Raw genomic sequence first — 25937 nt, 5'->3', positions numbered from 1 at the left:
ATCACTCAACGACCGAGGGAAATAAAATAAAGACCAACCTTCATTTTTGCTTATTGATTCAAATCCAGACAAACCAAATATCTTTATCTGTACCTGTTTATTTCTTTAACTAATATTAGCATTATATTGCTTGTTGGTATTAAATGTTCTGAGTGAATATGACACGAGTTTGTATGTTACGTTTGACATGTTTAATTTCCATGCATAGAATAGGTCCATGTCATCACTTATATTTGGGGTTGATTGAGCTTCTAGCAAGACCTACTGAATTTGAACGTATTTTATTGTAGAAGAATAACAAATTAAGCTTATGATATATAGAAGTAAAGGGTTTCCTCAATCCCTTGGTCGTTGAGTGATATTAACATCTGTCACTCTTATTGTGCCTAATCGACTATACTTAAATGTGTTCAACATGAAGCTCTGTTTCCCTAAAAGCATGTGTTATACCAGTAATATTATATAGTAACTGTTAAAATATATAGTCATCGCATCCAAAGAAATATAAATTAGGAACAAATAATCATATGTCACCACATTAACGAATAAAAGATACTTCATTTAAAAGTTGATTTTCTTTCAATCTCACGTATGTAAATCAGAATGTATTCACGTTCTTTGCCATGTAAGCACTTAGGAGGTCAAGGTTATCAAATTACTAAATTGAGGGGGTAATACCCTATTTTGCCAAGTCTTTGAGAGTCAAAAGTGTTTTTCTTAAAAGGTGTTTATTTGGAGAGTTGAGGTGTTACTTTGACCACGCTTTTAGGCTTTAAGTAGTAGCCGGAGTTGTTTTTCAAAGTTTAGAAAAAAGTAGCTTTTACCGAAAGTAGATTTTCCGAAAGCACTTTTGGAACCTTGGCAAAACATAAATTGTGGCTCTGATACCACTTTATCACACCCCAAATCTGAATGGGGCGGACCATGCTCTATATGCAACTACTATGAATTGGCAAAAGCACTTTTCAAATTGATTAAGCCAAACACAAGATGCTACTTTGTCAATGAATCTAATTAGTTGGAATATAAGGGGGTTGAATAAGAAGTATAAGCAAAGGGAATGAAGTTTCTAAGGGAGAATAATGTGGGTTACTAGTAGTGATTGAGCATAGAGTCAAACTAAGGTATGTGCACTCTAAAGTCAAGAAGTTTGGGCACAGATTGGGATGGTGTTCCAATTATAATGCAAATGGAAGGGGTAGAATATGGATTCTGTGGGACACTACTCAAGTAAGATTTGATGTTGACCGGATCCATGATCAGATCATACATGGTACTCTCTGTGAAGAATAAAAGGTTCCAATTTACTGCTGTCTATGGATTACATATTGTGGCTGATAGAAGAGACCTCTAGGATGAGATAAGAAGGCTTTCAAGTTTAATGCAAGAGTCATGGCTTATCATGGTTGATCTTAATGCTATAAGTGATCCCCAGGATAGAATTAATCGAAGCAATGTACAAGAACTGGAAGTGAGAGACCTCAGGAACCTCATGATTGACACTGGGTTGGCAGAACTCTCATATGTTGGGAGAACCTTCACTTTGGATCACCCAAAGGTATTGGGTTGGTATTATCCTTCTTTTCTTTTTATTTTACTTGAAGTATTCAATTTTAAAATTTAGATTCTCTTATATTAAGTTAATAACAATAACAATTTTCTAATTTTGAAATACCATCAATAAAATAAGATCAAACGAAACAAATAATTTACCAGAACAATAAATAAATAGATAAGTAAAAAGAGAACTAAGGTAACCTACATGTATTCCCAAAAAATAAGAGAAAAAGGCACAAAACTTTATAAATTACCGAAGTATAAACTAAATAAAATAAGCGAGACGTAGATGAAGAAATCTACACATACATGTAGTTTTTAAAAGTCACATTATTAAACGATAAATAAAATAAGCTAAACTATTATAATTTTAATATAATTTTCAAATGACAAACTTAAATTAAACACTGAGCTAATAATTTTGAATATAACTACATTGAATTAATTCAACACAAATCATCAATTAGTAGAAGCTAATAAAACAAAAATTGTATATTCATAGACACCTGAGATAAGTCTTGTAGTACAAGGACGGAAGGACCTAGAAATTATCTTATGAACCAACACCTGCAACACTTTAATGACTTCAAAAAATTAAAACTGCATCAAAAAGAACTGCGCATTGTTAGGTTCGATCCCTACTCTTCCTACTGAATTGACCTCGCTTGACCATTATGCTACAGTTCTTTATCGTGTCAAGCGGATTCATCTTCTTTATCATGTTAGCTTCAATGGATAACTTTTACATGTAAATAAATAATTCTGCTGACGAAGCAGGTTCAATTGAACCCGCTTGATACAAGGTAGGTCCGCCCCTGGCCAAATTCCAACTCCAAATATATTCATTATGGAAATATGATTATTTCTCCAATGGTCCAATTTCAAGATTGAGTTTTAGGATTTTAACTACATCTGTCTAAGAAAGTAATTAATTTATACCTTAAAATCTAGATTGTGCAATTAGTTTATTCCTAAACTTGGTCAAATTTTCTAAAACAACTTTCATTTTTTAATTATGTGGTCCTATCAGACATCTATATATATATATAAGTCAAACACTCTTATTTTATGAAACATACCTTCAAGGAATAGTGAATGCTCAAGGAAAAAATATTAGGAAAATAGATCAAATGGCTGAGGAGAAGGAAATTAAGAACCTCTTCAATCAACTTGTTGAGGGAAAAAAAAAAGCATCAATGAACTTGGTGCTAGATAAATTAAACATTTGTTAAAACTATTTGCTGTTACTCAGACTAAACTTGACCAAAGAAAGAAACAATTGAATGAACATGTAGATGAGAATGCTGCAAATGAAATTGGTGCTAAAGACAGCAATGCTGGAGGAGAGAATGGGCATCCTTAGGATGTTGATTGAGCATGTAATACTTTTATTTGTTTCTCAGTATTTTGTCATCTTGTCTTTTAATAGCGTTTCCTGGTTATAAGTTTGTTGCTCATTGTTCATCTATTTATGTTATCGTTGTCATTTTAATGATATATGAAGGATATTCTATTAAGTTGAATCAACCTAGTTATATGTATCTTTTAACTTTTCATAAAGAAAAACTAGTTATATGTGATCTGATCCCATTTTCTCATTGACCCATCATACAAAAAGTATGCTGTTAAGAGTGAGTGTGATTTACAGAAAGTAAAGGTTAGTGAATGACCGATAAAGGATTCATTGATTAATGAAGTGAGTAGAGAGTCATGAGGTCTCAAGTTCAAAACCTAGCAGAGGCAAAAACACTGTGATTTTCTCTCGTTGGTCGAGGTGTGCGCAAACTGGCCCGGATGTCACGATTATCAAAAAAGACCTAATTATGTGTAAAATTTGGAATTTCGGTCCAGCCGGTGCAACGAACGGCAACCTCATCCAATCTAATGAATATCATTAATTAATCAATAACAACTAGTAAGACTTTGACACAATTTTAGTCTATCGCTTTTCAATTAGTGTCATGAGAATACTTACCAAATAAATACTCGTAAAAATCTACTTTGAGATCTCATATTGTCCCATTGGATTCTTCACCACCCGCCGGTTCTCTTTCTCCATCACCTGCTGTCGCCGACGATGACAACAACGCCATTGCCACTCACTATGCGTCTTGTTGTGTAAAAATAGCACTCAACCCCATTTATTACTTGAGTTTCCACAGAGTTTTTTTGCTAAGGAAAGTGAAAGTGAACCAGATTTCAACTATCACCAAAGTGTGCTAAGATGAATATCATTCACCTGGGATTTTTAGATGATGTATTACTTGTCTGCAGGGGTGATATGGGATCTTTAACGAGACTGTTTGATTGCTTCCTCAACTTCTCAGCTGCCTCTGGCCTGGTTGCAAATGTGGAGAATTTACTTTGGTGGAATGACAATGCTGCTCAACAAACTGTATTGAAAAACCTGCAGTTCTCTAAAGGGTCCTTACCCTTCAGATACGTTGGGGTTTCCCTTAATGCAAAGAGGATGTCTAAAATACAGTGTCAACCCTTGCTTATAATATGATGGGCAGAATCACTCATAAAACTGTCCTGTTCTGTATACAAACATTTGGTATCCAGTCTTCATCCTCCCCAAAAAGGTGATCAAAGAGATAGACACTATTTGCAAATCTTTTCTCTGGAGTGGGGGATGTGATGTCAAGGAAAACTATAGTGACATGGGAGCAAAGCTGTCTGCCAAAAAGCAGTAGGTGGGATTGAATATGATCCATGTCCTCTGATGGAATAGAGCTGCTATTGGGAAACTATTATGAAATTTATGCAGGCAGGAGGACAAGCTCTAGGCCCAATGGGTACATCTTTACTGTAGAAAAGGCCAAGATATCTGGACTACAACAACAATATACGCAGCGGGATGTACGTAGATCTTACCTCTACCTTTGTGGGGTAGAGAGGCTATTTCGGATAGATCCTCGGTACCACGACGCATTACCAAAACAGGCTAGAAAGAAAAATAAGGGCATCGAAGTAGCAAGATAGACACGACCAATGAAGCAAAAACGAAGTAAAAGATACAACGCAAGTACTAAATAATTATAATAGTACTAATAAGGAGAAGAGGAGACTAGCCCCCTATCTCTCCCACATAAAGGTGCTACAACACTTGGCTACCTACTAGCATTCTATCCTAATCCTCGACCTCCAAACCTTCCTATATCTAGGGTCTTGTCATCTGTAAGTTGGAGGTGTGCCATGTCCTGTCGGATAACCCCTCCCCCCTCCCCAACTCTTCTTCGGCCTACCTTTACCTCTCATAACACTCACTATAGCCAACCTCTCATACCTCCTCGCTGGTGCATCCGCACACCTCCTCTTCACGTGCCTGAACCATCTCAACCTCACTTCCCTCATTTTGTCCTCCGGGGAGGCCGCGGCCACCTTGCCCCGTATAGCTTCGTTCCTAATCATATCTCTCATAGTATGTCCACACATCCATCTGAGCATCCTCAAGCATTTTGGATGCCGTAGAAAGTTTTCAAGGTTAGGAAGTTCTTTTAAGAAGCTGATTTGGATGTGTCTATACTGCAGAGAAATTCTTTTAAGAAGCTGAGGGTTGAGCACCATAAGGTTCCTTGGAGGAGGTTAACATGTAACAACCATGGTGCTGCTAGATGGAACTTTATTCTACATTTGGCTATTCTTGGAAGGTTATATACCAGAGATAGACTCCAGAGATGGGGTATGATTGAATCAAGCCTATGCCCTCTGTGCGGTGTATAGGAAGAGAGTGCTGATCACTTGTTCTTTCTATGTGATTACTCTAAGGCTGTATGGGACAAGATATTGACCTGGTAAGGTTTTAGCAGACCTAGTATGGACATGAAGGAGGAAGTAACATGGGCTGTGGCTAATGTGAATGGGAAGTGTGCCATAGCTGAGTGGTCCAGAATGGCCTTGGCTGGCTGTGTATACCTCTGATATGGCAAGAAAGAAACTTGAGAGTTTTTCAAGGCAAGCAAAGGAGGCCGGATGTAATTGTCAAGTTGTTCATACAAGAACACTTGTGTAGAGGAAGTGACAAGGTTAAGCTAGCGAGTAGAGTTAGGGCATTAAACTTTTATCCTTAATGAGTTGTCTGTTTGCTTGGCTAGTCAGATGATAAGTGTGGCATTGGGGACTATGTCCTAATAGCCATTCTTTTGTAGCTGAGACACTTGTACATATTTCTACCTTGGTAATAAAAGTTTTTCATTACCCTTCAAAAAAAGCATTTCTGGTTTAAAAAATACTTTTCAAAATAAATAGATTTTAGAAGTTTGGTCAAATATGCTATAGGTAGGACCAAAAATAATTGGGGTAGGCACCGAATCAAATTGTCAAGTTTAGAAGGTCGCCCGATATTGTATGCCTTCTAACATATTGTCGGGTCTGAGGGTCATAATCGTCATTACACATCCGGAACGTGGGTGTTGTAAGGAAGTGTTCCGGATATGCCTCCATTACAAGCACCTTCCTTTTTCTTTTTTTCTGGCGTGAGGATGAAATTGACGGATCAAGTTCTTGTTTATTGGATTATTAGTAGAGGCTGTTCCGTAAGTAACAATTTTCATATATTCTTCTCTAACAATCTTGCAGTACTTGTCACCAAGATAATATTACCTTTTCATTATTCAGCACATCACTTGATACTCGTTGTGTCAGAATGACAACAAAAGAAATGCAGTTGATGTGATATGAGACTCAAGATAACACACAACAACCAACACTAGATAGGAAGTAGGGAGTAGAGACAGAAATTAAGAGAAATAGAGCTAGAAAGGATTTAATCAATTAAATAGAAGCAAACTTAAGCAATTAATTAAATGATTGTAATCCAAGGGAATGTTTACCCAAGTATGCTAGATGGTTCAATTGGAGAGATAAAAGGGTCTTCCCAAAACTCCAAAGGAGCCTAAACATCAAATTTTCATCCAAAAACTAACTAATGAACTAAAGCCTACTTTCTATTATTTATAATAGTGGATAAACTAACCTAAGCTTGTTACGATAATATCCTTGAGCTAAAAACAAGGAAATTGTTTTGCCTAGCCAATTAACTATTTAAAATGTAGCCACCCGTTGCTTAAATATCCACTTTGGTATGTTGTAGTCCTTCCATGTTTTGATCTTCTAAGCACTTTGGATCTAGTTGATAGTGTATCCCTGATGGATAATCCGTATCCCATCAGAAGTGAAGCACTTTCAAGCAACTATGCTTGTAATTGGAGCTCAACATGTCTTGCGCCCAGTATTTAGTGCTTTATCTGAGTATCTTACAGAACTAAAATCGAAGTGAAGTTTGGTGGTAAATTACAAAAGCAAAAGCCATTAAGACAGGAAACTCTTGTTACTTTCACAGTGGAATATTACTTGGATGAACATTTCATTCTTGATGGACTTTGTCTTCGTCTTTCTACATTCTAGTCTTATTTGTTAAGGATATGCCATTTTTTTGTCGAGCCTTACTGAAATGATTTTCTTAAGTAGGAGCTCATCTTATTTGGATGCTTTTCTGGATCCTGCTTTTATGTCCCTGATCAAGGACCCAGATCAGCGACGGAGAGAACAATGGGAAAAAACTGCCCAAGCACAAACTAGTTGGAACTTCTTTAAAATGCTTGGATATGGTAACGTCGCAGGACCTCCTTTGTCACCTGCAGAAGAATATTCGCTTCATTCGAGATATCTTGCTAAAGCAAATGCTCTGAATCTTTCAGAAATTGCAGAAATGAAAATTGTGTAAGCACCTTTGCTATATATATATATATATATATACACACACATATGTCTCTACAGACTTTATTTATTAGTCCATGGTTTCCAAAATACAGGAAAAAACGGTGTCCAGTTGTCCAAATATTTACTTGTTTGGGTTTAATTGATTTGTCATCTTATGATGCAACTAACGAAGTCTTGTTGACATAGTTAGGAACAAGTTCAGTTGAACATGTGTAATATTGTGCAACTTCCATTTACTTTATTTCAGCTACCGAGGAGGGGTTGACAGTGAAGGTCGCCCAGTAATGGTTGTTGTGGGGGCACATTTCCTGCTAAGATGTCTTGATCTTGAGAGATTTATTATCCACGTTGTAAAGGTACGTGATACTTTCTTGCTTAAAGTTTGATCTTGTTTTGTTGACGACTATGGGTTTTCCCCACGAAAATTGGTTAGGTATGATCTTTGATGTAGTTACTGCATGATTTTGCTGTATAAGATTACACTATATGTCACTTTTCAGGAGTTCGAACCATTGATACAGAAGCCTTACTCTATTGTGTACTTCCATTCTGCTGCAACTTTACAGATGTGAGTATCATCCTTTCTCACATTGGCCTGTCCCCTTACTCAGTACGATGAATAGACATCTTCGTATACTTTTTTGGTGAAGTTGCTTCTCTTCATTGACTTGTCCAATTAATTAAAGTTAAAGGTTAAACATCGAATTTGTATTTTGTTCTTTCCTTTAATTGGTAGTATTATATAATATCTGCTCTTTTCCTACCTTCTATTAACAAAAACAGCAACGTGGTACATCATTGCAATTTTTTCTCCACTTTTTAATTCTAGTTTTTGGGATCCTTTTTCTAGAGAAATGGCTTCCACCATATGGTTTGCTGTTAAGTGTCAAAACTTCTAATACAATAGATTATTTCTGAGCTCCATGCTTTTGGGACACTTAATCTATTGCAGTAATCTTTTCTAGAGTTCATTTACAAACTTGTGCTCCCTTTTGCTTAGTCAAGTACTGTGTTTCTTCCTTTGCGGTTACACAGCATACATCTTTTTAATAATTCCTGTTTATCTCTTTTCTTTTTTTTTTTTTTTTTGAATTCAACAATTCTTGTTTTATCTCAATTTCCTTTTTTTCTTGGGGTTAAGGTTGTCAGTTCTATTTTGTTTTGTGATGTTTCTATATATTATATTTTGTTGTACCAAAACAGGCAACCAGATCTAGGATTAATGAAGAGAATACAACAAATACTTGGTCGAAAACACCAGCGCAACCTTCATGTATGCATTGCTTCCCCTCTGTTTCCCTTGTTCCATGGTTCCCCAATGTTGGAGTTTTACATGCCATCATACAAGTGCTTGACTTTCTGTAATCTAGATCTCCTTTTCTCTGGGCAGGCGATATATGTTCTTCACCCTACCTTTGGACTGAAGAGTGCAATTGTTGCATTACAACTCTTTGTGGATAATGTGGTACTTACAGTCCTATTATCTTCCTCCCTTTCTTCTCTCTAATGTCACTCCTGCATTATAATGTTTAACCTTCTGCACTAATTCTCAGGTATGGAAGAAAGTAGTCTATGTAGATCGTCTTCTGCAACTATTCCGTTATGTTCCTCGTGAGCAGCTGACTATTCCAGATTTTGTATTCCAGTTAAGTCATATCAATCTACTAATCATTCATTTTTCTGGTCATAATTATGAATTTCAAGTGCAAAAATGGAAGAAGTTCTACACATTGTCAGTAGTGTTGCTCCATTGAGAAAGGTGCAAATCACTGATATCTAATACTGTATGAAATAGTATCGTTAAAGCTCGGAAATAGATGTTCAGGCTCCTATAAGGGAAGCACTGCACTTAGCACCCCTGTTTCTTTAATATTTTATTTATGGAACTTGACCCAGTCGAGGGAATTTGTGATAGGAATCCTAGAAAAGATCGACACTCCCTCCATGGTCCCGCAAAGATCTCTATGTATTTGTCCAATACAAATGAGATCTTCGGTGTGGGAGACTGGAGCAGCTCAAACAAAAAAGTCTGAATTCATCTCTCTGAATCTTGTCCAGTTCTCTTCGACTGTTCTTTACGTGTAGAGCTGTCGTTTCCCGTAATGTGAGGAAAAGAATTGAGTAGACAACTTGGACTAATAATCATGTTCGCGTTGCAGGCATGATTTGGAAGTAAATGGAGGGAAGGGCCTAATTGTGGATCCTAGAACAAAGTATGTTTATGAGAGACCATAGTGCCGTGTCAAGTGAGCTTTGACTCAAACTTCATCGGGACATCCGATAGAAAAAAAGAAGAAGAAATAGATGCTGTAGCAAGCTTGTGGATTTTTATTTTCTTTTTATTGCTTTTATCTCTTTTTTTATCCTTTTTTTTTTTTTTTTTTTTTTTTTTTTTTTGTTTAGACTTGTATTTGTTTTGTGCATTATTAGCAGTCATTTAGGTAATTTTGTCTGTAATTTGATTTATTTATGCAACCATATGTTCAGTCCTTTGCGTGCAAATGGCAATAAATTTCTTTATTTATGTGACATTTCCCCTTCTATGAGATGTCATTTGAGTCCTAAAAGAAGACTTGATCATCCGAATATTTGTGCAAGAATGACCTCTCTTTTATTTGAACATGCTGTTCCTCTCTTTTTGTTGGATTAAAACCTCAAGTTTTTTCTTTAATACGTATATTCCAGTGAAATTTATATTATCAAAATTGAAATATTGAGCCGTGTGTGCATCTCATATGCAAGTCTACAACATCAAAATCCTTTGGCGGTCAGTGAGGATTCATATAGTTAATTCTAACTTGTTTGGGATTGAGACATTTATTTGTGATAGACAATTGCGAAGTCGTAGAGTAATGCAAGCACTGGAGCACCTCAACTTCTTTCAGTTGCCTAGTTCTATGCTAAAGAAGTGATCTTGATGATAGTGTTAAACATCAATGCCATCTGAAACTGAATCAAGAAAGACCGGAAATTTGATCTATCTGATTATTGCTCCATTCCAGTGTTCATAATGTCTCAAGAGTTATCTCCAGATATATTTATATTACTCAAAGGAACGAACCGGCATCATGCGCCTGTCTCCACACCAGAGTGAAAAAGGAAAATGAAAAGTAACACTCAGGAAACTTACTGAGTGTCAATGAATTTGCTCCACTGAGCAATAGTTAGTTAGAAGTTCCTTTTAGGCCTGAGCAATATCTCAGTTGGGTAAACAAATCTGCTATTATATTCACAAATTCTTACAATGGTAGCGGGATAATCCACATGAGGTTATTTTTCTGTATTCTTTATTCTTTGTGTCAATCCACATGAGGGTATAACTATCGAGAATCAACGATATACATTTGAATTGCCAGAAATTCTGCCAAGCAAATTACTCAATACTTGTGTCCAGAAATTCCGTAGCTAATTTCTCAATCAGCAAAACCGAGTAACATCATACAAGAATACAGTGATGGCACCTTCCAGAGAGACTCATCCTCAAGTGAAAGGCTTTACAGGTTCTCACAAGCCAACATTTTCAGCTCCAATCCAAATCCAAATTTAGAAAGGCCAGCTCTAAGGTGATCTTCAGATTCATGTATGTCCAACCTTTCCCTAAAAGTTCTCTCCACAGAGGATTGAGAGCCAGCATAGCATTTCTTCATTGCTCCTTAAGTTTCAAAACTTGGTAACTCCAATGCCAAAACAAGTTCCATCTGCAATCAACAAGAGCTGTAATTTACTCCTGATGGACTCCCACGACTAGGGACGATAACTTCTTCAGAGGGTAACCATTCATTTGAGGCTGCTATAATTTCCTTGGAACATAACTAACCAATAGATGACACCTTCAGGCAATCGTTTTCAAAAACCGTGTTCTCGTGGCTACAGCCAGGTGAATTGTTCAAACCTTTGCTCTTCATCAACTCCCTCATTTGATAAGCCTGACTCCATTTCCCATCAGAGGCATATAAATTTGACATAAGCACATAGTAACAAGCATCATGATGAGGATGCAACTCCATCATTTTTCTCACTGCCACCTCCCTGAGGTCAAATCTATTGTGAATACCACATCCATGTAGAAAAGCACCAAACACAGAAATATCAGGCCGAATTGGCATTTTATCAATGAAATCCAGAGCTTCCTTAAGCCTTCCACCACGAGCCAATAAATCAACCATACATTTATAGTGCTTCATGGAAGGAACAAACTTATATGCCTCACACATTGTATAGAAAAATCTCCATCCCTCCTCTATCATCCCTCTATGACTACAAGCAGATAGTATAGAAGTGAAAATAATATCATCAGGTTCAAAACTATCTCTAATCATATCACTGAGAAGTGCGAAGGAATTCTTGCAGTCCCTTTGCATTGCATAGCCATTAATAATCGAATTCCACGTCACCGTATTCCTATATGTCATCTCATCAAAAACAACACGAGCAGATTTTGCATCACCGGATCTAGCATATACATTAAAAAGTGCAGTACCTACATATAAATTAGACGATAAAAGACCCTCTTTGATAGTAAAAGCATGAAAAGAAGAACCAACTCTATGATTCCCAAGTGAAGCACATATTGACAGGACAGACACCATAGTAAATTCATCTGGCTGAAGATGTTCAGATCTCAATCTATGAAACAACATCAGACCCTCATTAGCAGATCCATTCGATGAACAGGCAGAGATAAGTGCAGAGATAAGTGAATTCCACGCAATTACATCATCGCGGGCAAAATTCTCAAATAAGTAACGAGCATTTGTTATTGCACCACACTTCGCATACATGTCTACTAAAGCATTTGTCACAGTATCATCATACAATCCTAGCTTAATTCTGAGAGAATGGAGCGATTTTCCGAACTTCAGATTGTTCAACTGTGTACATGCCGAAAGTACACTAGAAAGAGTGATTGAATTAGGCAATGTTCCTTTCCATTTCTTGTCTGTAAAGAGTTTCAATGCCTCATCTGGATAGCCACTTTCACTATATCCAACAATCATTGCTGTCCACGTAACAAAATCATTCGCAGAAAGCTCGTCAAAAGTCACACGAGCTTCAGAAATAACTCCACATTTCACATACAGATCTATCAGAGCAGTAACTAGGTAGGAATTCAGTTCAATCCCCTTTTTTATGATATAACCATGAACCCATTTCCCTTGATGCAAAGCTCTCAACTTTGCAAATGCAGTTACTACACTCACCAAAGTATATTCATTACTTTCAACCAAAGCATCCCTCATTCGACTAAATAAAACCAACCCTTCTTCCGCGCAATCATTGAAGTCCAACAAACAACATTTCTATCCGAAATACCATCAAACACGACACGAGAAGATTCAATCTTTCCACATTTAGCATACATATCAACAAGACCAGTTAATACAAAACTATCAGGATTTCCACCTTTCACAATATGACAATGCAATTTCCTACCTTCATTAACATCACACAACTCACTACAAGCCTTTAAAACAATCGAAAACACAACATTGTCAAACAAAGTAAGCCCTTTTCTTTTTCTCATGCAATCATAAAACCCAATAATCTCATCATACATATCATTCATAAAATACCATCTTATCATTGTTTTACAAGAATCAAGATCTGGTTCAGGAATTTCATCGAACACATTACGAGCATTCTTGAAATTCCCAAAACTATCATATAAACTTATCAACTTTGTTTTTAAGTGAACATTATGGGCTTCACTAGGAGTGTCAAATGGGCGGGTTGGGCTGAAATTGGCCCAATCAAAATGGGCTGAGGTAATAAATGGGTTGGGCTAACATTGACCCAAAAGTTACTTGGGCTGAAATGGGTTGGGCTGAATTGGGCTAAAAAGGGGCTGGGTCACGACCCGCCCAACTTGACCCAGTTTTTTTGAAGGGTCTATTTTCAAGAAAAATATTTTTCGCAAAAAGGGGCTGGGTCACGACCCGCCCAACTTGACCCAGTTTTTTTGAAGGTCTATTTTCAAGAAAAATATTTTTCTTGAAAATTATTTTCGCTGATTTTTCGTGAAAAATATTTTTGAGGAAAACATTTTCCGTGGTAAATATTTTCGAGAAAAACATTTTTCGTGAAAAATATTTCCCATCATATTAAACATATTTTCGTGAAAATATTTCCCTTCATATTAAACATACCACAAACTTGTAAGATACATGATACAAGAAACGTGTATACATAAAAAAAAAAAAAAAAAAAAAAAAAAAAACAATAAACCCAAATTTAAGTAGAATGGGCTAGTATTGAGCTAAGATGGAGATCACTTTAAAATGAGTTATGTTGGGTTGGGCTAAAATGAACCCAATATAAAATTATCTTGAGCCCAGCCCATAAAATTTTGGACGGGTTGGGCGGGCCATCACCTTTTGGGCCAAATTTGACACCCAGGCTTCACCATTAACTACGAAAAGGGCATGGAATATTTTCAGAGAAAAAGGGGTTTGAAAATAAGTTTAATTCACTTTTGGTGTTCTGTAGAATATTTTGGGTGATTGTTGTTGAAGTAAAGGGTCTATATTGAGTGAAGTGAGAGAGTTGTTTTTGAAGTTGAATGAAAATTTTCATAATTTATGCTTCATTTGCCACTAATCACTATGGGTTGATATCTTTATTTTCAGTTATAGGCTTCTAGAGAAAATGACAAAAATGGTCCATTTGTTTAATTTACTCCTTTAATATATTTTGAGCAATTTTCGTTTTATATAATTTCCGATTGTGAGGCTTGGTGTCGCGATCGCGATAAAGAACTATATTGTGATATTTTATTTTGATTGTTACTTAAACTTTAATATATCATATCATTATGTAAGAAATGAGGACTTTTGAAACTTGTGATCTAAAACAAGCCATAAATATTTGAGTGGTCGTAGATCATTTTATGAAGGATAAAATGGAAGTTTAAAGTTAAATTATTTCTACATATAGAAATGTATAATTCATTTTGAGACAGACTAAAAATAAAAGTGTATCACATAAATTGGTACAGAGAGAGAGTACTTATTATTTTATGTAATGATGAATTTGGTGGTCACGTCGTTAAGTTTTCTTTTTTCATTCTGAGCTTCCTTATTATTGCTATTTTCTGCTTTACGTGAAATTAAAAATATTTTTTGTAGTTCCTTTCTTCTAATCAAAGAGTTAGAAGACAAGTCCCAAATGCCTTTTTTCTAATCTGCGAATACCAGAATGCATCCCTAATTCCCACCTCCCAAACACTGCCTTTCGTCCACCGTCCCTCCGACCTATGCCTTACCATTTTTTTGCTCTGCCACACCTTCCGGCAAATAGGGGACGATCATCGGTGAGGACACACGTGCCAACGTACGAGCCTCCTGATTCGTAATATGATGAGTCAACATGTCTGTAATTTCCTTATTTCCATATGCAGTAAAAAAGATTCTCTTCGAGCCAAATTTTGACCAGCCTCAAAATTCATATCACCACCAGCAACAAGTTCAGTTCCCAGATCAGTCTCTGTGTCAGCACCAAAGATTGATCAAAATTTGATGTTGATACAGAGACTGATCAGGAAACTGACCTTGTTGCTGATGATGTATAACCTTTGAGGTTGGTCAAAATTTGGCTCGAAGAGAATTTTTTTTAGTGGATCTGGAGATAAGAAATTTGTAAACATGTTAGACTCATCATATTACTATTTTGCAAGATGTGATTGAAGTTTTGCATACAAAAATGTATTTTAACAATAAGCAAGGGAACGAGCGATTAATACAAAACACTTACATTAGATGCACTTACAAATTTAGATAAAAATGTTTAAAAGGTTAATAAGAAAGTGAAGTTTTGTTCCCTATAATAAGCATCCTTTTTTGTCCTCTTTTTTGTGTTAGACTTTAGGCTGGGTTACCAAATTAAACTCGTATACTTACTCATATGTACAGTCCAAGCAAACAGTTTGCAATGTCCATAACCCAATAAAATTTTATAGAATAGTTAATATATGTTTGTATTGAGTTTAATGACGCCAAATCTATTTAATGTTATATTTTTAACTTCTTCCACGAGCTACCATGGATCTCGCTTCATTTTTTTATTTTTCATTTTTAGAATCTGTATAATATGATACATAATAGTGTATACACACTTTTATACATTTCATATACACCCTATATATTATATATACATTGTATATGTAGTGTATGAATTATGTATATATTTTGTATAATCATGAATAACAATGTATAACTATGTATAATATGATGTAAATGGTGTATATACACTTGTATATATTATTATACATGTCATATACACCCTTAAGTATATGTTTTGTATAATCATGAATAACAATGTATAGCTATGTATATATAATGTATCACACTGATCTAAACCCGTCAACCGGTTCAAATCGGACCGGACCGGTAACCGGTTACGGAACCGGCCGATTTCCGATTAAAAAATTGGAACCGGCCACCGGTTCCGGTTTACCGGTTTGAAACCCCAAACCGGAACCGGAACCGGAACCGGTCCGGTTCAAACAGTCCAAAACCTTTTTTTTTTGTTTTTTGTATTATATATATATTATAGTATTTATTGGTATATTGTAGGTATATTTACATATGTTATATAAGTTTATAAGAAAAGTTTAAATATTTACTGACTAACAGGCTAACAGCAAGTCAACAATACAGAATATACGTGTATATATATATATATATATATATATTAAGTTATATGCTTAAGTTATAGTGTTATACTACATATACCTAAAATATAGTAAGAATATACTTATATATATCAATATACTTAGGTTATATAACTTAATATATATAAATATGTTTAAGTTATCTATAACTTATATATATATATATATATATATATATATATGTTTAAGTTATATGTACACTATATATTATAAGTATATTCTTAGTATATTTTAGGTATATTCCTAACTTAATATAAGTAAAAATATGAACACAAGTAAATAGAAGAAAGCTCAATGAGCCATATATTTTATTCATTCTTGGATAACATTTATTTGCAAGTTGTAGTTTTTTTTTAACTTGCAAATAATACATGAGTTGTAAAGAAATAGTAGAATAATAAATTCACCAATTCTCAATCATTTCGTTAATTTCCCCATATCATATTCGGCCATGGAGATATCTTCAAAGTCTTCCATTTGGTCCGGTCCACTTGCTATCAAATCTTCAATTTCTTCCTCTTCGCCTTCCTCCGCTTCTAAGTTTTGGTTGCGTCGCTCCGATCTAATCCAATCGCAAATGCACACTAGTACTTGCAAGCTAAAGCCGGATAATGAATGTCTATAGTCTCTAATTTGCTGTCTTCCTTGGCTAAATGCGCTCTCCGAAGCCACGGTTGATACTTAATCCGTAAGAATATCTCGAGCCATTCTTGAGAGTATGGGATGACTTGCCTTGTACTTCTTCCATCATGCTAAGACGTCCAAGTCATTCAGTTCCTTGATATTCACATTTGGCTGCATCAAATAAAAGTTATATTCATCAAAGTTTGCACTGCAAGAAGAAGTTGACTGTGAATGTAAAACTTTTAAATGCGACAAACCCGACAAGCCCTTTTTGCTTCTTTGAGAAGTAGTAGGGCGTGGAGCAACGGGTGTAGCACGTTCTTCCAAATTAGAATAATGAGTAAAAACTTTTCTAAACTCGTCATCAATAGCGAGTTCGGCTTCAGCTAAAGATGGTTGAACTCCCTGTTCAATTTCTAAAAATGTATAAATTTGACCAACCAATGCTTTAGTATAAGACACTTTTAAACAAGGATTTAAAAGAGAACCCAATATAAATAAAGTTGGGATGGGAAAAAAAATACTTTTTAAATTTGATTATCATTTCAAAAATAGCCGCTTGATAACCGGGTTTATATTTATACTCTTGTAAAACTTTAGCTATTTCCGCTAAGTAGGCTAAAATTCCGGTTACCGTGGGATAGAATTGTCTAGAAAAAACAAGAGTTGCATTATAAATTTTTTCTAAGAGTTCAACACATTCTTTAACATCTTCCCAATGCGTAAAATTTAACCAATCATCACTATTAATATTATATTTATTGTGAACTTGTTGTATGGGAATCCTATTCATATGCTTGTTGTAGCATAATGTAAGTGTAGTTCCACCTAGTCTCAATTTCTATTTGAATTTTCCTAGGTCTAAGGTTATTTTCCACACAAGCATTCTTAAAATCTCTAAGTCTTCCCCTATTAGCATTATAAAAAAGAAACGCAACCTCATCTCTAACTTTTTGAATAGAATCGTCAAAACACACAAGACCATCTTTAACAATTAAATTTAAAATGTGACAACTACATCTCACATGAAAAATATTTTTTAGCGGAGGGTTTATTTCTCTTTTTAAAAGACCAATCGCCTTTGTATTATTAGAAGCATTATCTAAAGCAATACAAAGTGTTTTTCTATAAATATTAAAAAATCTCATAATAGTAGACATTGAATCAGCTAAAAATTTTCCATCGTGACGACTTTTTCCTTTATCATATAAAAAAGCTATAATTCTTTTTTGCATAACCAAATTGTCATCAACCCAATGACATGTAATAGCAAAAAAATCTAACTTGTTAAGACTAAGACCCAAATCAGCGGTAAGAGAAACATTACAATTTAAACAATTAAATACATGGCGCAAATAAAATCTATAATTTTTATACAAATCTATAACATCCGCTCTACAAGTACTTCTAGGAATACCCTCAAATAACGGATTATAACAACGTTGAATGTAAATAACAAACCCCAAACCCGAAGGAAAGGAAAATGGTAAACAATCATAAGCTACCATTTTAGCTATTTCTACACGCTCTTTTTTCTTGTCATACTTAAAATTTCTACCGGTTCGTGGATCTATCGACATTTGAATACCCCCCACATTTGAACCCGTTTGCTCTCCCCAAACATCCATATGTTTCTTTCTCATATGACAATTTGGTGTACCCATTCCACCATCCTTAATGTTCCTTGCCTAAAAGCAAATACTTGTCCACATAGGGTACATGTAACTGATTGGTTTTCCCTATCCTTAGTCATAAATCTTCAAATTTTAGCGGTTGGCTTACGAGTTCTAGGCGATTTGTCTTGTGTATGTGATTGTGCAGGACATGTATCTCCTATGGGATTTTCGGGGGGTTGTATTTCATCATCATCATCAATTTCATTAAAAGTGTCGGTAAAATGTTGTTGCATTGCCTCATGACCAAAAAGTGGATTATTTCCACCAACATCAATACCTAAATTAGGTGTTTCTTCCACAAATGTTTCCTCATTAAGCCCACCCCTAACAATACCACTACTACTACCGGCACCACGTCTAAATCTCTTTGCCATTATTAAATAGAATTAATTTAAATCACAATCAAATAAATCACAAGAAATAAATTGCAACAAATTAAATTGCTATAATTAAATTGCATAAATTAAATTGCGAAAAATAAAGATAGAGTTGGAACGAAGGTACCAAATTGCCGGATTAATTTCCAACAAAGTGAAGGCGGCTAGAATTGCAAATCCACCAAAGCTACTTCGGATTGTTGCAAAATCACTAACTCCACCAACAATATTATAATTGCAAAATTAATAATTGAAACTATAATAAGACTTTATAATATTTATTTGAGAGAAATTTAAAGTGGCTAATTATTGCAAAGTAACTATAATTGAGAGATTGAGATTTGAGAGAAAGAGAAGAGTGAATTGGTGTGGATTAAAATGAAAATGAAGAAGGATTTATATAGGGGTGTGGGATGGGTTAAAGTGTTAAAAAAAAAGTTTGGGGGGTTGGGGGGCGGGGGGGCAAAAAATGAGTTTATGGCCGTTTGGCAACGGCCATTTTTGCAAATGGACCGTTGCCAACGGTCCAATAACGGACAGCCCAGCTCCAACGGCTATATTAAAAAAAAAAAAAAAAATCACCGGTTTAACCGGTTCCGGTTTCAAAAATATTGAAACCGGACCGGTAAGAAATAGACGGTTAACCGGAACCGGTTAAACTGGACCGGTGACGGGTTTACACTGATCTACATAAAATTAAAGGTGAACCAAGTAATCTTCATCAATTTCTCAGTTGTTTGAATCAGTTCGAACCAATTTCAATCGTCACCAATCTATTTCCTCAGATAGGTTTTCAGATCTAAAATAATTGATAAATGATTACGTGAAATGATTATAGACATGAAATCAAGAGCTTATGGGTAATCCGAATATATAATTTAATTTCAAGTATTGACTAGTTTGATCGGGAGTTAAGTTGACTTCTCATTGACTTTGAGCTGTCCTGAAATTATGGAAATGGTTTACCGCCTAATTTGGATGCGTTATTCGATAGTTTCCATAGATTGAGGCCATTGGATGTCACCTTGGTAAAGTTGGACATCTCAGTTAAAGTGAAAGCTTATTGTTTCAAGGCAAGTGAGACTTTTAACTTCTCGAATGCTTGAAATGAATATGCAACACAATATTTGGAAACTCTGTTGTACCATCTATACTTATTCTTGTTCACTTATACATGCGTTATTATAAGACGTATATGCTATAGCTTGAACACATAATGCATTGGGTCTCCGAGACTTGCTCCACAATATATGAAAGGGGGCGGGTCAGTATTCTTGATGTGCTTTGGCTCACCTGTATTGTTGTTTTCTGCCTTACACAGATCCTTCCACTAGTGTAGCAGTTGGACAACGTTGACTCTGTTCGAGGCAACGTGATGACCAGTTGAAGTAAGCCAACGACATTCAGACCGTAATGCCACCTCACCATCACGTTATTCAGTTGAAGAAATATTTTGACCTGATATTGCGATTTTTTTCTAAATACATCCAAAAGATGCATCTGGGAATGCTTTTGATCCAGTAACATTAGGCATCATTAGTCCTGAATACAGAATCAATAACCCAATGGACATCACATAATGATGGTGTCCCAAATTATGGGCTACAAAGACATTTACAAGGAAACCCATAGCTAACAACTTCACACCGAAATACATAAACAAACTCCCTAATATGTTACCTCATCTCTATAAATCATGAGTTGATAAATTACTGCCTCATTCACATAGTTTAGTTAATGGGACGGGAGGAGGATGACCTGCCGGGCATCTTTGCCTCCTTGGACGTCTAGTCGTCTTGCCCCATCCTGTTAGGCTTTTGTCCTCCAAACTGGACACAATGTTACTCAATTTCTGCTTTAAAGGAGGGCTTACTGGGGTCCGCCTTCCCCTCGTACCTCCATTTCTGGTGCCATTCCTTCTCTTTGGTCGTGAGTTCCAAGAATGCCCTGTAGCTTTCATCAACTCTCCAAAAGTCTGAATATCTTCAGTCACTTCATGCCTTGATAAGGAAGCCAGTCCGGGAAGGATATCCCTTTGAAAGTCCCTCCGATGTCTTCCCCACCTTCCATTTCCTCTTCGGGGTCGATTTGTTAGTGACCTGGGTCCTACATCTTCCATATGTTGGACTTCGGGAACAAAAGGCTTGGGCAGGTAGTCTTGCTCCTTGGTCTCTTCTAGTTGCAATGTCATTGCCTCGAAGTAATCCATTTCCACAGTAGTAATAGCCCCCGCAACAATCACAGCATCCTCGGATATTATTTCTTTAGACTTGCTTTCAGGTTCATTCTCCAAAGAAATGACTACATCAACAAACCAACCTAGGGATCCCAGAGGATCATTAGATGGATCGCTTGACATTTGATATATTTGACTGGATGATGAAATGGAAACCATTGCTTCCGCTGCGACCCTGACAACTTCATCCTGTGTTAGCTCATTTTGTTGGTCTTTTTCTTCAGACAAATTGTCTAGCTCAGTTTCCGGAACAGAAGGAGCTTCCAGATCTATCTCGACGATGGTCCTCACATTGACATTATTGCTTTCGACAAAGAATGCATCTTCATCTTCGGTAACACATGAGTTCAAATCGAAGGAATTTCTGATAATGGTAGCTTTTGTCTCCATTGCTGTCTCAGCAACCACCGCTTCCGTAGCAGCCTGTTTCTCGGGATCAACCATAGAAAGGCCACAAGCTATGTTAATGTCAATCACTATTCTCCTCCCTTCATGTTTGCTGTTTTCTTCCTCAGGTGAGGATCGAAGAGTAGCAGAAGTGGAAACAAACGAAGATGACTCATTTTTGGAAGCACATGGAATTTCAGGAATTGAAACTCCCATAATTTTCCTGACACTTCGGGTTTCCCCCAACTCCTTTGTGGCCTTCATGTTGCGATCTTCCACAGCTGTTGAACTTGGTTTAGCTTTAAGCCACGGCAACTCCGGTTTACAGTCTTGAGGCTCTTTCTTTGCATCAACCAACTCAAGGTCTCTCCTGGAAAGTTCCTCATTTACTTCACTCTTTGATAGTACATTCAAATCGAAATCTCTTTCGGACGTCAAGTCAATACTATTGGAGGTAATAAGAAACTTCTCGCATCCATTATTAAAGGAGCGGTCAGATGTCAAATTGTCACTCTTGTTTTGCTTTCGAGAGTCGAAAGCAACAGAGAAGCAAGGTGGTGATATTTTGGGCACTGATGAGGACCCATGGTAAAATCCATTCCTGACGGAGCGATCAGTAGCCACACCAAGATTCGACCTAGAACTTCCACCAATATGCCACTTGTCTCCAGAAATGTCAAGGCACTGGGGTGACGTTGGACTCTTACTCACCATGGCACATGAGTTCAATGACTGGTTTGTATGCCCTGATGATAGCCTTGCAGAAAAGCCACTTGGTTTACCCCAAGAAGAAAGTGTGTGTGACAATGAATTATTAAACTCCCAGGTATTACCGAATGGAATAGGACTAGCTGTCTGGGAAGTGATAAATGGTGTACCATAGGTATAGTCGAACTTCTCATGATTTCTGTGAAAGCTGTCTAAACCATTCCCTGCTCTCTCTTTCCATATGTCATCCTTAATACTGTGAGGTGATTGAACCCCGGGAGGTTGAGAGGCTTTGTCAAGCATTACCTGTGCCAGGTGGCAAGGTGTAGGGAACTTGTCGTGTGAAAAACTATGAGGTACTGGATTCAAGCTACCTTTAATGTTACCTGCAAAAGAAGGAAACACCTGATATACCATCACAAGAAAATCCAAAAAGAAGGAAATTTTAAGGGGGTTTTTTCATTTTTGGCCCATCGGCCAAAAGGTAGGGGTAAGGTCTGCGTACACTCTACCCTCCCCAGACCCCACCTGTGGGATTACACTGGGTATTTGTTGTTGTTGTTGGCCATCGGCCAAAATTAACTACAGGTGCTAGCCAAAATTTACAACACATATGCTGATTGTGTATATTATATGTATGTTTATGTATATTATATGTATACATTATGTGTATTTATAAATGCCAGCTGTTATTTTTAGAGCGGTCCAAAAATTAAGTATCCAAATTTTAATGTGGAAGCAACCAAGTCAAGACAGGTGCAGACAACTAAAACTCTGGCAGTTTGTTTCATATACAATGTTTTTCCGGTATTGTTTACCTGTCTCATTTGTAGAAGAGAACCAGTCCCTCTCTTTGCCTTTACTAGGGCTTGTCTGATGGGAGTTCCATGTGGTTTCTCTAGGAAAACCCATAAATGCTGGATTTGATTTAGCCGAAGCATTTAGGCTTCTAGCCTCCTTATGACTATTACCATATCCAAGAAGATCAACAGGTGATGCGGTTACTTCTTCAAGCTGAGCTGGTTCATTGAGGTCAGTCAACTGGACTGAGCTTTTCAAACATGAATTGGATGCTGAAGCGTCTTTTTTATCACTCTTTTTACAACTGTCTAGGGAAACTTTATCATTTCCATTAGCACGGGAACTTGGATAGAACGATCCTTCATTATCTTGCAACTGCTCAACTTCATCTGTATCTAGGTACTCATCCGCTGGAAGTTGAAGATCAAACATCTTTTTCCGTACTTTTGAGGGCCTAGCCTCCAAAGCTTCAAAGATCATTGAAGAGAGACCATTTTGCTTTTGAACTTGACCAGACTGTACAGCGTTCACTTTTGCAGAACTCAAGGGAGAATTTACAATTTCAGTACCAGATATAGATGGTCTTGCATAACTTGAATTTGCCAAGGGGAAGCTGGTGATATGGCATTTCCAAGCGTCTTTAGGTAGTAGATGGGATCCAAGAATGCTTGATGAAGATGATGGCAATCCAGTCCTTTTAATTTCATACATCATATTCCTCTGAGTTCTGTAAAGGCGATGAAGTTCAAATACCTACGAGCAAAGATTTAGACAAGTGAACATTTTGCAGTAATGGTGGATAAAATGTGTAAAAAGGGACAAACTACTTCTGTAGACATATGCCACAGGACCAGTATTAAACTAAATAAAAAACTTATAATTTCCTCTAAGTTATCAGAAAAATGACGATGACAAATAGAGATAGAAAAATTACCTGATTCTTGAATGTTTCCTCGTGTTCAAGTATTTTCTGCTTTAGAACATCCTTATCATATCCAGGATCTGCATCTATCGTAGTGCTTGACATGAAACCGTTACAGTATTGGGCCTTTGTATAGATTTTCTCTCCATAATGTAGGGGCCATCTATTGTTTGAATCCTCACTAAGGTAGCTCATGGAGTAATAAGCTGGTATGTAGCCTTTACAATGAACTTGTGTTTCCATTCCTGCCGATGGTAGGAACCAAATCATATAAATAAAACCAGAAGTCTACTCTCACTATGAAAATTAAAGCTTAACTTTGAAGTTCCCTTTCTTATTACTTCAAATTTCTCGAGTAGATATCAGTTTAAGTTAGCAAGATATCCATTCATGGTGGAAATGAACTCATGAAAAGACAAACACAAAAGGAAATCTTATTTGACGCGTTCAAATCCTTACTTTTACATTGACATATGATTGCAATATATTACAGCAAACACCAATGCATACAATTCAAAATAACAATTACTAATAATGAAAGAGCGCAACACATCCAATATTCAGACTGTTTTATGTTTCAAGTGTATCTTTCAATAATTAACTGCAACTTTTCACTTTACATTAGTCTATCCCGTCAAGCTTTGTCAAGACTCATATGAGTGATTTGGAGATGATGAATTGATGATGCCAGGTAAGAACACACAAGATTATATCAATGGAGATTTTAAAATGCTCTTTCAATCGTAGAAAACTTTGCTATGACTCCTTGATCCTTAGCTTGATTGTCGTCATTTAGACGTTGAAACTAGTGGCGGATCCAGGATTTTCATTGAAAAAAGAAGAAGCTAAATATATACTGTAATTTTTTGCCGAGGGTGTTCAAAAGTTAATATATGCACAAAAACACAGAAAATTTATCCTATATATACACTGTAATTTTTTGCCGAGGGTGTTCGGGTGAACACCCTGGCCCCCAAGTAGATCCGCCCCTGGTTGAAACTTGAAACATGGGAAGATAATACTGTGTCTACCAAGTAAACTTTCACCAGAGATTCCGTATAGTGACATTTTTCACTGTTCTGTCACCAACCGTATGGGCAGAAGCGGGAGCATTTTCTCCATAACGACAAGCTATACTTCCTAAATTGAGTATACTGTTTATGATCACTCTTTCTATAGGTGTAAGTTAACGATCCCTTTTTGACTCACTCGCTCCATATAGCACAGGTAGCAGAGGAAACAAGCAAGTCTACTAGTAGCAGAAAACCACCAATATAGCAGGCTAATCTAGACATTGTCCTACCAGCAACATCTAAATCCAAACTCTACAATTATCGTTGATTCATAATCTACTAATGAAGATGGCAATCTTGCATCAGTAAATGTCTTTGAAGGTAAAGAAAACAGTCCAATTGTCACACAGGGAAACCTTATAAAAACTGGTGCATGTGAATAAAACCAGGTTTTGCAGGGATCAACTAAACCAAAAAGAGGCCAATGTAGGCACTTCTGCTAATAAAATATCAACATTAACTGATGCAATTTAAATCATTCAACCAAAACTAAGAATTAGTAGGCATTTAATTATTAATGCCCCATGAACTTAGACTAACAAACCAACTTGTATTAAGAGGTATCAGCCAAAACTTGGTAATTGGCACTACTTAATGAGTTAAAGGCTTGCACACCACAATAAAAAACACTTAGAAGCACTGAAGCTGAAAAAGATCTCAAATAAAAAGGATCACTTCTCAAATTTCATGAACTTAACCAAATATGGAATTGGAAATGTATAAAAATCAGAATGACAGAAACCATAAATTTAGAACCCCACAACTGCTAGATACAAACAAACTTAATTAAATTAACACAAAATGGTTTATTGAATTAAAAAATAAAGCAAATATATTTTTCATATGGTCCTAGCTAGGTCCTAAAGTCAAATATGAATAAATCTAAAATGTAAGATTTTACCTCAGACCCACATCTTGTCAATACCCCTTTCTTGGAGTATTACAGCATATCAAGAATCATGGAGAATTATAGGCCAAAAGGAAAAAATATAAAAAGAGTGATAGTATTATAGTAATATTAATGAAACACAACGTGGATAGTTTGGTAAGACCATTGAAGAAGGTGAGATCCTCATAAAACTGAACAAAAGATTAGAGTCTCACTGAAAGTAAGGTTCTTTAAGACAAAGAAAGAGAAGGTGTTGTGTGTTGTGTGTTTTGTGTGTTGGGGTGCGGGCCGGGGG

General features: G+C 36.2%; 3 protein-coding genes across 6 annotated transcripts in view; 1 reads left to right on the top strand and 2 right to left on the bottom strand.

Moving 5' to 3' along the window:
* The window catches only part of LOC132615475 (uncharacterized), a 21851-nt gene extending 11950 nt beyond the window's left edge, over nucleotides 1–9901 (top strand). For all 4 annotated transcript variants that reach the window (XM_060330081.1, XM_060330082.1, XM_060330083.1 and 1 more), the window contains 7 exons: nucleotides 7030–7281; nucleotides 7529–7637; nucleotides 7782–7849; nucleotides 8485–8554; nucleotides 8672–8746; nucleotides 8835–8926; nucleotides 9441–9901. In XM_060330081.1, the coding sequence (XP_060186064.1) occupies nucleotides 7030–7281; nucleotides 7529–7637; nucleotides 7782–7849; nucleotides 8485–8554; nucleotides 8672–8746; nucleotides 8835–8926; nucleotides 9441–9516 (742 nt within the window). In that variant the 3' untranslated portion in view covers nucleotides 9517–9901. The remainder of the gene's footprint in view (nucleotides 1–7029; nucleotides 7282–7528; nucleotides 7638–7781; nucleotides 7850–8484; nucleotides 8555–8671; nucleotides 8747–8834; nucleotides 8927–9440) is intronic.
* Nucleotides 9628–20256, bottom strand: LOC132613173 (pentatricopeptide repeat-containing protein At2g03380, mitochondrial-like). The gene is given in 3 exon segments (XM_060327221.1): nucleotides 9628–12562; nucleotides 12565–13062; nucleotides 20112–20256. Coding segments are annotated over 3 exon segments (2112 nt in total). The 3' UTR covers nucleotides 9628–11093.
* On the bottom strand, nucleotides 20059–25937 carry LOC132614023 (uncharacterized). The gene is made up of 4 exons (XM_060328360.1): nucleotides 25655–25937; nucleotides 23693–23925; nucleotides 22776–23511; nucleotides 20059–22343 (listed from the first exon to the last, which is right to left on the bottom strand). The coding sequence occupies exons 2-4, from the start codon at nucleotides 23921–23923 to the stop codon at nucleotides 20344–20346; spliced, it is 2967 nt and encodes a 988-aa protein (XP_060184343.1). The 5' UTR covers nucleotides 23924–23925; nucleotides 25655–25937; the 3' UTR covers nucleotides 20059–20343.

Source organism: Lycium barbarum, chromosome 10, assembly GCF_019175385.1.
Source record: "Lycium barbarum isolate Lr01 chromosome 10, ASM1917538v2, whole genome shotgun sequence".
In the NCBI taxonomy this organism is placed as follows: Eukaryota; Viridiplantae; Streptophyta; class Magnoliopsida; order Solanales; family Solanaceae; genus Lycium; species Lycium barbarum.
The sequence above is the reverse complement of the archived record's forward strand: the minus strand, read 5'-3'. Positions and strand labels throughout refer to the sequence as shown.